The sequence below is a fragment of the Gastrolobium bilobum genome, unplaced genomic scaffold, assembly GCF_033153095.1.
Source record: "Gastrolobium bilobum isolate Gb01-03AN ecotype WA unplaced genomic scaffold, APGP_CSIRO_Gbil_v1 utg909, whole genome shotgun sequence".
NCBI classification, from domain to species: domain Eukaryota; kingdom Viridiplantae; phylum Streptophyta; class Magnoliopsida; order Fabales; family Fabaceae; genus Gastrolobium; species Gastrolobium bilobum.
Genome location: NW_026895707.1, coordinates 836,613 through 849,370, shown reverse-complemented (window position 1 = coordinate 849,370; position 12,758 = coordinate 836,613). Strand labels below are relative to the sequence as shown.

At 34.9% G+C, this 12,758-nt stretch overlaps 1 protein-coding gene across 1 annotated transcript; it reads right to left on the bottom strand.

Annotated features, from left to right (window-relative positions):
* Positions 1-2,014: 2,014 nt before the first annotated feature.
* On the bottom strand, positions 2,015-5,976 carry LOC133293544 (cytochrome P450 704C1-like). The gene is made up of 5 exons (XM_061492122.1): positions 5,455-5,976; positions 4,649-4,933; positions 4,001-4,339; positions 2,286-2,486; positions 2,015-2,197 (listed from the first exon to the last, which is right to left on the bottom strand). Exons 1-5 carry the CDS (start codon positions 5,974-5,976, stop codon positions 2,015-2,017), a joined length of 1,530 nt encoding a protein of 509 aa, XP_061348106.1.
* Between the last annotated feature and the right edge of the window lie 6,782 nt (positions 5,977-12,758).

Sequence of the window (12,758 nt, the reverse complement as noted above, 5' to 3'; positions counted from 1 at the left end):
AGAAAAGGTGACTAAACAGGGAACAATGACCAAAATGCCACTGTTCCTAAACTTTTTTCCCTAAATGCCACGCCAGCAGTGTTAATTCCCAATATGCCACGTGGGCAAGTTCGTTGGGCACTGTAGCGAACTTAGTTTGCTGATGTGTCACGTTCCTGGTGGACACCAAGTTCGCTACTCCAGGTAGCGAACTTGGTTGCAATTAATGCACCTGCACGTTTCCACCTGCCACGCCACGTGGCAGACATGCAACGAAGTTCACTGCCCACTCTAGCGAACTACGTGTAAGGGCTAGGATGACACATTGCAGACATGCAACGAAGTTCGCTAGGGTGGGCAGTGAACTTCGTTGCATATCTGCCATGTGGTGTGGCAGGTGGAAACGTGCAGGTGCATTAATTGCAACCAAGTTCGCTACAGTGCCCGACGAACTTGCCCACGTGGCATATTGAGAATTAACACTGTTGGCGTGGCATTTAGGGAAAAAAGTTTGGGAACAGTAGCATTTTGGTCACTATTTCACTAAACAGAAAGTCAAAATTTCATTAAAGAGTAACCTTTCGATTCTATCAAAATAACAAAATTCAACTCCTAGAGCAATGGACTTAAGCATCTTTTTATAAACTAATTAGAAATCAATTCAAAATCTAAAATCTTTTAAATAAGAAAAATTCCTAAAAATAAATATATTGCAATTACCTTATAAAAATAAACAAATAAATAAATAATTACAATTAAATCATTCAAAACACGTCTCAAATCTTATATATCAAATAATGTCAAATCTGTTGCTTTTCTCTTTTTGCCAAACAAATCACTATCATATATGTTGCTTCATTTGGACTTAGATTGGTTGTAATTTATTATATTTTTAATTACTGTTTCTTTTAACAATTGGACCATACTTGTTGGGCCACAGTTTTGGTTGATTGCAAACTTCTTGAATCAATGATTGAGTTATATGCAATGAGCCAATTGTAAATGCATCAGTTACTCAAGTAAGAGCGCATCATACTTGAGTAACTCACTTACTCGAGTAAGAGACTTAGTTACTCGAATAACTAGTGGTAAAAGGTTAAACATGAGCAGATCGGAAACTAATTTCGAAAGAAAGATAACTTACTTTTTTTTTTTAAAACAAGGGTACAATTATCAAAGAGCCTCAAAAAGGTCATTCACCGCCACATGTGTTGTAAACTGTTCTACAGTTTTTTTTTTAAGTCTCCCACATTTTTTAAACTTCTGAATTGAATTCTTATATTTTATTTTATATTAAGTAACTCTTTTTTATTTTATTTTTTGGAGAGTTAGGTAAATTAAAATTTATTACGAGCATAAAAAAATAATATTAAATGTAAACAAAACTATTTTTTGTAGAATGTTCTAAATATATGATAAACATTTTTTAAAACAAATATATAGTATAGAATATCACACGTTTCCAAAGTCAAAATTAAAGGGATTGGCAAACTTTAGTCAGCAATAACTTATAAATATTTTAGTTTTTTTTTAAAAGATCTTATATTACTCTTTTATAATGATGGATGATCTAGGAAATATTATTTCTTCTCATTTCTTTACAATTTTCTTACTCAATTATACACTTAAGCATATATCAACATCACAGTGTAATAATCTAGAGAAAAGTTTATTTACCCAATTACACACATACAATTTTATACCAGACTCTTAAGCATGAGCTTATTTAAAGTGGGTGTTTAGATCAACAAAATGTCAAAGATTCTTCCCTTTCACTCCATGCCCCGCCCTCAATACAATCTTTTATTTGAATTTTACTGACCCAAGAAACAAGTCTAGCACCATAATAAAATTTATTACATCAATTAACAAACCCGAAATTTAATAAAAATCCCATTAGAAAATCTACTTACACTAGATAATATAATCTCTACTTTACTTAAGCATATCATTTCACCTTTTCTTTAGAACGAAAAGCCTTAAATAGCTCTAAGAAATACCAAGGTGATTTGCTTTGTTTCACTTTTCACCCTACTCATGACCTTGGAATTGCACATAGAGGGAGGCCATTGTCCATGTGAAGGGTAAACATGACCCTATAAGTCACATTTTTTGTTCCATTTGCCAGTTTAAACCTGAAGAAATGAAGAAGAACCATTGCTATTATTTTCATTTGTCTGTATGCAAAGTCCTTCCCTAAGCAAATACGAGGTCCAGCCTGCAATAACACATTGAAGCTTACATACAAGATTGGTAACAAAAATTCTCATCAAGCAAACAAACATAAAGGAAAACAAGTTACAAACATGGAAAGCTATGAATTTAAATGGAGATTCAGGTTGGAAAATTCCATTGTTGAGCCATCTTTCAGGACGAAATTCCTCAGCATCTTCACCCCAAATGTTACACATGCGACCCATACCATAGGCCAAATAGTACACTCCATCACCCTTTTTCAGTTTGTGACCATCTGGAAGAATATCAGGTGCCTCTGCAGTCCTTCCATCCTTGAATCATACCAAAGACATGATCATCAAAATCCACATAACAAGTAATGTTGTTTATGCTGTTGCAGCCTAACATGGCAAATAGGTGAGTGTGTACATTTCTAGAGTCACATGAGATGAAATGAAAACCATAGAAAGCAATTTAATTTATAGCTGAATGCGCACGCAGGCGCACACACATATTTTTTATCAACTGACCAAACTTGGATGCTTGAGTTAGCTCAATTGCCCAAAGCAAGAACTGTTGTAAAAGACAGTGGGTGATATGTAAAATCACAAAGAGAATTGAATCTGTGTATGATATCAGATGTAATTATTAATCGTAAAAACAAAGTGCAATAAAAACAAAGAACAGAGTCAAAGGGGAAGTGTGTATGAATGAGATGTAAATATGCAGAAAAATGAAGATGAATCCGAGCCCAATAGAAAAAATGCAGAAAAACAAAGGTGCCCAAAGTTGATGAACACTTGTCTCCCACGATAGAATGGATTTGCGTCTCAAGAATGATGGCAACAATCAATTAAGAGCCTGAACAAACACAACTGGATGCCTGAGGAATCACACCATGTACGGTATGAATGCATGCATGCACGGACGAAGTAAAAATCCGACAAAGTAATGATGCAAAAAACTAGATACATTTTTTACGGTGGGAACGTCTAACCGTTTCGGTTCAAAATGAAACCGAAAGGGAAGAACCGGTTCAATTCAGAATTTGGAGGGAAGCAAAGATTGGACAAAAAATAATTTACTAAAAAAATTATTTTTATCTCTCTCACAAACATGCGATCGAGCAAGCCATCGATGGTGGCACATGGATCAATGCCCACATAAGTCCTCTCTTCTCTACAAAATATGGAGTGCCCCAAGGGACAATCTTGGGGTGTGAGATGCAAGCTTATAAATCTTTCTACCTCTTACTAGTTGTCCAATGTGGGACTTCTTAGTTTATAACTCACACACCCTTTCATCTTCCCTTTCTTTTTTTTTTCTTCTAAACCACTTCTTATTCATAACGCATGAGATTTTATACATAATTCCAACAAAAACAAATCAGATTGTGCAACTATCATAAGTGGCGCAAACTGTTTAAATAGCATGTGATACAGATAATAATATTGGGTTTTATAAGAGTTATGTTGTAGGAAAAGTAATTGTGTCATGTTACTGAGATTCGTTTTCCGTGCCTTTGTTTTTGTATTTTTTTTGCTTCAAAAAATGCAGACCCCACAAAATATTTTGTGTGTAGGAAACTTTACCATGTCATGTTAATGGAAAAACGAAAACCCCGATAGTATTATCATCAATCAACGTTACATTTATCTCAACCTAGTTGGAGTCGGCCATCAATAAACTCAAATAAAAAGTAAGAAAAAATTGATGGAAGAGAAAAAATAACTAAGCAATGGGAAAAAGGACTAAAAGGGATCATACAGATAATAGTATCTAACGTAAAATTTTTGTAAAGGATGAAATAATTCAAGATGGTTTTGAGCAAATTTATAGAAGGTACCGTAGGAACTGCAGGGTACAATCTCAAGGTTTCTGTCAATGCTGCATGAAGATAATGCATTTGATCAAGAGTGGCATCTGTTAAATTGGCGATGAACTCATCTATGTCGGATTCACTTTCATGGCTAGAAGTGACATCTCTCACTTCTTGAGCAATCTTTTCCTCTATAAGAGGATTCTTGCAGAGCATATACAAGAACCATGAAAGAGTGTTTGCACTTGTGTCCTTGCCAGCTATCATAAAGTTCAGAATTATATCCCTCAAATACTTATCTGTCATAGTTGTTTGGTCCTTCTTACTCTCCATCAAAAACCTTGATAGTATGTCCTCTTTAACATTCTGAAAACCAAAGCAACCATTTAAAGGAGGACTTAGAAAAAAACACATTTTTTGGAAGACTAGATGGTCCAAATGCATCATATCCAAAGTTTCACTACAAGGCTATTGAAAAATACTAGATACAATATCATTAATATTAAAGAGATATAATATAAAATTATTAATGTGACATTCACCTACCAGTTTAAGTTTTCAGGTTGAATTGGTTCTTTACTGTCAGAGCCTCTGTGACTAAGTTATAGTATATGATATATTCGAATGAAACAGAAACTATAATGAGCGGGGAAGAAAAGTTTTTTATCAACTCACAGAATCTTGCTGAACTGCCAGTTGTGCTTTTTTGTTATTAATTACTCCATGGACGAAATCATCTATTAATTTCACATTTCGCTTAAGGGTAGCTTCACAACCAATGTTAAGAAACCTCTTGATCCTCCAGAATGGATCAACATAGCGCCAATAAATTAAAGCATTTGACTCGTCAAAGGCCTTCATGAACTCACTTCCCTCTTTGCTCGATCCCTCTAAGCAATTCAATTCTGTTCCAAACCCAACTTTGAATATGGAATCCAAAGTGCATCTCATTAGTAAGTCCTAGAAAAAAGAACAAACATTGTATCTACATCACGCTTTGTAATTGTAAGATTATATGATGAACTGTTAGCAACTGAAAATAAAAATTGTTAATGTAACTCATACTTGTAACCTTTATAATGTAACGCTATCATACTTTAACCTATATTGAAAGACAAAATTGTGAAATATAGCTTTAAATTGATGATGAACAAGCTTAGAATATGCTTAGATAATGAGATTAATTAAAGCCTCCTCAACAATTTCAACTTAAGCAAAGACTATAATCCTTTCATCACCAAGCACATGGATCAACTTGCGGGCAGTTGTTCGAACTTAACCAGTGGTCTCGAGTTCAAACCATAGGTATACAACTCTATTAAAACCTGGTACGAAGAGCTTTGCTATCCTTGTGGTCCTGCCTGGCTTGAATTCGAATTAGTCTGTGCTTGTTAGTGACCATGGTTTAAAAAAAATAAAATAAAAAAATATAATCCTTCGTCAATCATATACTAGTTCCTATGGGAAATATAACCACTTACTTGCATATCAAAAACATGACCCTCATGGGAAAATCCTGATATAACTCTGACCAACTTTGCAGCATTCCTTCTAAAAACAGAACAACTGAAATCTCTAAGAACTCTTGTGGAGAATTCATAACTAGCAAGCTTCCTTTGCTGCCTCCACTTTTCACCATCAACATTAAAAATCCCCTCACCAAAAAGATCAGTCAGAACGCCCTGCTCATACTTGCCTTTGGAGTACTTATCAAAGTTGGTTTTCAATATGTGTTCAACATTTCTTGTATCTACAGTGTACACATCGCTTTCATGTAAAGCAAGAAGCCTGCAAGTTGGATGAGTTTTGGCCATTTCAGCATGGTAATTATGGAGTGTGTTGAAATGGAATAGTTGGCTAAAAGTTGTTCCTTTCACAGGTGCGTATTCTGGGTCCCCTATGGATTTTCCCATGAACAAGGTTAGCATGATGAAACACAAAGCTATGAAGAGACCAAGAAAAGAGAAGGCTATGAAAGTCAACAGGGTGTACAAAACGTCCATTTCTTCTCTGTATGTTGTTCATGAGAGGTTCTGTTCCAAGAAAAGGTGGCGTCTATGTATAATATTATCGAAATTTGGAGCTTTTATTAATGGCTGCTATTTGCATTTAGTTTATCACTCGTGCCCCACGACGCTATTTTGCATGCAGTTGACCATTCATGCCCCATGACTGTACTTCGCATTTGTTTGACTATTCATGCCCCATGACGCAAATCAAGTTAATGGATCACTGGTGGAAGTCCGTTTAAATTGAATTTACTTAAACATATATAATAAATATATAAATAGAAGTAACGTGACAATTAAAATAATTTGGTTTAACACTCAGCATGTTACAGGTGTCAAGTTTGAATCTCATTAGTGTAATTATGGTGGAATATTTTACCACAATTTTCAAAAATCAATTCAACCAAAAAATGGATTTCAGGTTAGCTCCGATTTTTGACTAGTTCACAAGTTTTTGATCGAGATTTTTGACCACTTAATTGATTAAACTAGATCGGTTAGTGGTCCAATTCCCGATTCACCCAGTTCAACTTGCTGAATCGGACTAGTTTTAATAACAATGAATGAGGGTCCAACTTACTAATGAGGTGGCGGGTTCGAGATTGCCCTACCGGTGCACGAGTAGCGCCTCCGTGTTTATGAAGGCATGGTATTGCGGACTTGAGCCCACAAATAGTTATTGCGGTGGCTTAGAGTTTTTTAAGTACCTATTTGGACTCATTTTTTTTTTTTTTGGAAATATTCCAATTGGTTCATTGCTTCGCAATTAATCCGATTCGGGGCGGGTCCAGGATTAAGGCTTTAAATCCCTCCCAAAAATGGTATTGAAGAGATTCGAACATATGCTCTCATCCCACCTGCTTAGCTCTCATGCACCAACTGAGCTACCACCATTTGGTTGGACTCATTTCTTTAGTTTGTGTTTGGCCAAACATATTTAGTTAATTAAGATACACATGATAACAAATGCGACAAAGAGAATATAATGACGATACACATAACCTTACATTAGAGTAAACTATGTGTATTACTTTTTATGAAAATATAGTTTCTCATGTTGCATGTGATAAAATTGTTTCATGTAGATACAAAAAAGTGTCTCACCCTTTTTTGTGTGTACATGAGATAAAATTGTCTCATGCAATATGAGAAATTATATTCCCTACATTCTTTTATTATTGTGTGTGATTAAATTTGTCCTTACCAAGCTAATAAAATCGGACCGACCCGCCCGGGTCGACCTGGGAATCGGTAAACCGGTCATATAACCGGTCCGATTGACGCAATGGATCGACCATGCATCAGAACCGGTGCGAATCGACAGATTTTCATGAAAATCGATGACCAGGTCGGTTAACTGGTAACGTGGCCCTGTCCTAAAAAAAAATCATAATGGACATATTTGAGTGTTTTTTGTTTATTGAGTTACATAGGTTATATACCTACAATACTAATATTATCTCATTTATGCACTATGCAGTAAATTTTGATTTGATTGATAGTTAAAGATGTCGTTTACTGAACCTGAAGCCCCATATCACGATCATTATATTTTTGTTTGATCCTTTATTGGATAATAATGTGTGATTTATTATTTTTTATATTAAAATAGTTGAAGTTTTTATCATTTTTTTATATATTTGAGTATGTTTATAATTTTTTAATATAAATTATAGAATTGCATATAATTACTGAGTCATGCGATTGAATCAGATACTCAATATCTCTACCAGACCGATTTTAATAACATTGGTCTTTGCAATTAGGGGTGTCAATATGGGTTGACACGACACGAATTCGACACGACACGAATACATCAACACGAACACGACACGAATTTTCATTCGTGTCAAAATCTTCAACACTGACACGACACGAATTTTTTGCGGGTTGACACGACACGACACGAATAACACGCAAAATAGGGGACAAAACGGTAATTGACAAAAAAATTTAAAAAATAGATCGAAAATAAAGAAAAAATTAAAAAATAATAATAAAAAAATAAAAAAAATAATAATTAAAAATAATACGGGTCGACACGAACACGAATTCATAAACACGAACACGACACGAATTTTTTGCGTGTTATTTTTTCCAACACGAACACGACACGAATTTTTTTACGGGTCAACCCGAACACGAATTTTCGTGTCGTGTCGCGGGTCGACCCGCGTGTCAAAACCCATATTGACACCCCTACTTGCAATGCTCAAAGTGAAAATGACTTCTTATTGCATATCAGTTTCCTATATTTATGTTTTAATCCTGCACTTTTATTTATTGCATTTTAGTCCTTTCTAAATTCTAACACAATTTTCTGTATTTATTTTCAACGCTGAAGTTTTAGTTTAATGCGTTTTGATCTTTTTTTAACTCTATTAAACTTTTTTTTTGAAAATAAAACTTTTAAAATGTAACTTTTTTTAGTGTATTAGTTTTTGAAAAGCTATTTTTAAAAAAAATAAAACTTTTTTAAATTTTTTTAAAAATAAACATTGTTGTTTGCACACTTGTTAAAATTGTTTGAACAAAAACGGCGAGATGATTATAGCATATATACAGTGCAAGTATTAAGTACAGAGGATGAGCAAGGTTATATTTACTACCATTTTGTTTATAAAATTTTATAAATTACACTATATCTTATCGATAAAGCACTTTTTTTTGCGGTACCAATTTTTTTTCCTTGCAACATGACGGATTCAAACCCCTAAGTATATAATAAAAGGGAGAGGTTATACTATCAATCCATTTTTTCTTATAACCTCTTACAACCATTTTTTTTTATCGTTTGATCAAAATCAAATAACGGTTATAAAATAACATCAACATCAAGTGAGAGTCGGTGATTTAATTTTGATCAAACCGTAAAAAAAATGGTTGTAAGGGAAAATAGATTGTAGGTATAACTTCCCTTGTAATAAAATTGGTCACAAAATCAGTTTTGTCAAAATTATGTAATACACACATCTTTTTTATATTCGAGGGAGATTATACTTACAATCTCTTTACTCTCACGACGTGACCTTACAACTATATTTATGGTTGTTGATCAAAATAAAATCAACGGTTATAAAATAACATTAAATGAGGAGATAAGGGAAAAGAGGGTAAATGGTAAAATTTATAAATAAAGTTTAGAATAATGATATAACTAGAAAATAAATATGAGAACTCTAAAAAATTGACATACATCTCAAAAAAAGCTTCGAGATTTTAGCTTTTATTTCTTTTCATTATAAAAAACTCTTTTATGATAAAAACTTTTATAAAATTATATTTGGCTAAGCTTTCGCTTATAAAGAGAAGGGAAGCTAAAAAATAAGAACTCCAAACAAGCACCAAATTAAACTTATTGTAAAGAACCAATTCAATCCAAAAGCTTAAGCTATTGGGTGAGGCAACATTAATGGTTTTATATATTTCAACACGCACCCTCACACGAGAGCTAAAGAAATTCCACTAGAAAGAAAGTGAGGGGCGATGAGGATCAAACCCGGTACACCGATGCTCTGATACCATGTAAAGAACCAATTCAACCCAAAAGCTTAAGTTATTGGATGAGGTTACGTTAATGATTTTATATATTTCAACGCTTATACTTTAAAGACTTTGAAGTTGAACAAATTGATTCATCTAAATATTCTCTTCAGTAAGCCAGTGGGACCTATGTATGACAACAGTTGATTTTTTCATTATTTGGTGAATAATTTGCTTATGTCAAACCAGTGAAGGAAAAAAAGATACAGACTATTGTTTAAGGGAAATATAAGAATCATCTCCTGCAACAACAAAAAATAACTATGTACTATAGATAGTATATAGTTATAAGGGATATAAAAAAAACTTTAATATTATAATTATATACTACCCGTAATACATAATTATAAGGAATATGAAAAAAAAATAACTATATACTATCTGTAATACATACTTATACCTATGTCTACTACCGTAATACTATATACTATCCGTAATACATACTTATACCCCTGCCTACTGATGAGCCTGCCCAATCCGCATCAGTGTAGATTTCAATCGTCCTTTTATACCCTTTTTTAAAGAATAATCCTCTTCATGGAGTGTTCTTGAGGTATCTAAGACCCTATAGACTGCACTAAGATGCTTCTCCTTGGGTGAGTGCATGAATTGACTAATCATACTCACCGCAAAGGCAATGTCAGGACGCGTATGAGATAAGTAAATTAGTTTACCAACCAATCGCTGATATTGTTCTTTATCCACCTCATTCCCATCTTCAATACCTAACTTGGTATTAGGTTCCATAGGTGTCTCAGCATGCTTACACCCTAACATTCCTGTTTCCAACAAAAGATCTAGAACATATTTTTTTTTTGTGAGAGTGATGCCTGTTTTGCTCCTAACAACTTCCATACCAAGAATATATTTGAAAGTGCCAAGATCTTTGAGTTCAAATTGAGCTGCTAGAAATTTCTTCAAGGTGTTCAATTCCTCAATATCATCATCGGTAAGAATTATGTCATCTACATATACAATAAGAATAGCAATTTTATCATCCTTAGAGTGTTTGTGGAAGAGAGTATGATCAGTCTGTGCTTGAATGAAGCCTCTTCTTTTGACTGCTTGTGTGAATTTGTCGAACCATTCTCTGGGAGACTGTTTCAATCATGATAGAGACTTTTTTAGTTTACACACTGATCTATTTCCCTTTTTAAAACCAGGTGGAGGATCCATATAGACTTCTTCATGTAAGTCACCATTTAGGATGCACTCTTCACATCTAACTGTTGCAGAGGCCAATCTAGGTTGGCAGTAAGAGATAAGAGAACTCGGATGGTATTGACTTTAGCAACCGGAGCAAAAGTCTCATGATAATCTATCCCATGAGACGGAGTGAAACCCTTAGCAACTAATCTTGCCTTGTATCTGTTGATGCTATTATTTGCATTGAATTTTATTGTAAACACTCATTTGCATCCTACTTCATGTTTTCCCTTGGGTAGGGTCACTATCTCACAAGTTCCATTTCTTTCTAAAGCATTCATTTCTTCAAAGACATCATCCCTCCATTTTTGATCATCGAGAGCCTCATGTATATTTCTCGGTATCTTTGTACTATCCAACATAATATTGAAAGCACGGAACCCTGGGGACAACTTTCCATATGAAATATGATTAGAAATAGGATGAGTAGTACAAGATCGAGTACCTTTTCTGAGAGCAATAGGCAAGTGTAGATCATTTTCACCAAAGCACTCAAGTGTTGGGGTGCTGGAACTAGAACATGGTTCAGAATCCTGGCAATGTAGAGGCTCTGGGTTATTCACACTTTGAGGAGACTTTCTTCTGCTATAAACTTGTCCCCATTTTGAGGAGGCTCCTGATGGTGAGAATTCTGTAGCTCCCCCTGTTTCCAAAAGTAGAGGTAATACTGTGGCATCAGTAGGTTCCCATGACTGATCTTCATCCACTCCTATAGACTGCCCCTGAAGAGAAGTCAAGGGGAAGAAATGGTCATTTTCAGAAAAGGTGACATCCATAGAGACAAAGACCTTACGAAGAGAGGGTGAATAACACTTATAGCCACGTTGAGTAGGAGAATAACCAATAAAGACACACTGGAGAAACTTAGGATCAAGCTTAGACCGTTGATGGGAGGGAATATGGACAAATACAACGCAACTAAATAACTTGAGAGGTACGGAGGAGACGCCCCGTAAGGAAGGGAAGGTACTAGAAAGAGGAGACTGAAATTTTAAAATGTGAGATGGCATTCGATTTATCAGATACGAGGCAGTGAGAACTGCCTCTCCCCAAAGATATTTAGGAACACTCGTGGTAAACATAAGAGCCCGAGCAACTTCAAGGAGATGTCGGTTTTTTCTTTCCGCAACTCTGTTTTGTTGGGGTCTGTCAGGACACGAGCTTTGGTGAAGGATGCCATGTTGGGAAAGATATTCTCCAAGAATAGAGTTAAAATACTCTTTGCCATTATCTGTACGAAGAATTTGTATAGCAACTTGGAATTGGGTTTGAACCATGGCATGAAATTTTTTAAACACGGATGCAGCATCGGACTTGTCCTTTAGAATATATACCCAACAAACTCGGGAATGGTCATCAATGAAGGTAATGAACCATCGAGTACCTAAAATATTTTTAACACGGGCTGGACCCCATATGTCACTATGAATTAAGGAAAATGGGGAAGAGTCATGGTGAAATTTAGAAGGATAATGAGCACGAGTATGCTTGGCAAGTTGACAAATATCACAAGAAAACAAACTAGGACTTTTATTAATAAATAAGTTTGGTAACAACTTCCGAAGATAAATAAAATTTGGATGGCCTAGCCTACGGTGCCACAGCATAACATCATTACATGAATCAAAAGGAAATATAGATTTTTTTTCTACAAAAATAGCTTCATGAGTCACATCCTCCTCAAAGTAGTAAAGTCCACCATCCTCTCTAGCACTGCCAATCATCCTCTCCGAGTCCTGTTCCTGAAAAACACAACCATGTGGAAAGAATTTAGCAAAGAATGCAACTCAGAAGTCAGCTTGCTTAGGGAAATGAGATTACAAGCCAGAGAAGGAACATAAAGAACTGATGTCAAATTAATCAGCTCAGAAAGTTTAATGGTTCCATGTCCCGCAATCTGGGAAAAACTGCCATCGGCGATCTTGACCCGAGAGGGTTCAGAAGATATGGAGTGTATGAACAAAACAAGCCAAGATTACCTGTCATATGATCAGAGGCTCCAGAATCAAGGATCCAATGATTTTGAC

Coding starts and splice junctions, on each gene's coding strand:
- LOC133293544 (XM_061492122.1), bottom strand. CDS start 5,976: ATGGACGTTTTGTACACCCTGTTGACTTTCATAGCCTTCTCTTTTCTT. Junction 4,934..5,454: donor GTCATGTTTTTGATATGCAA/GTAAGTGGTTAT, acceptor TCTTTTTTCTAG/GACTTACTAATGAGATGCAC. Junction 4,340..4,648: donor TGGCAGTTCAGCAAGATTCT/GTGAGTTGATAA, acceptor TTTGGTTTTCAG/AATGTTAAAGAGGACATACT.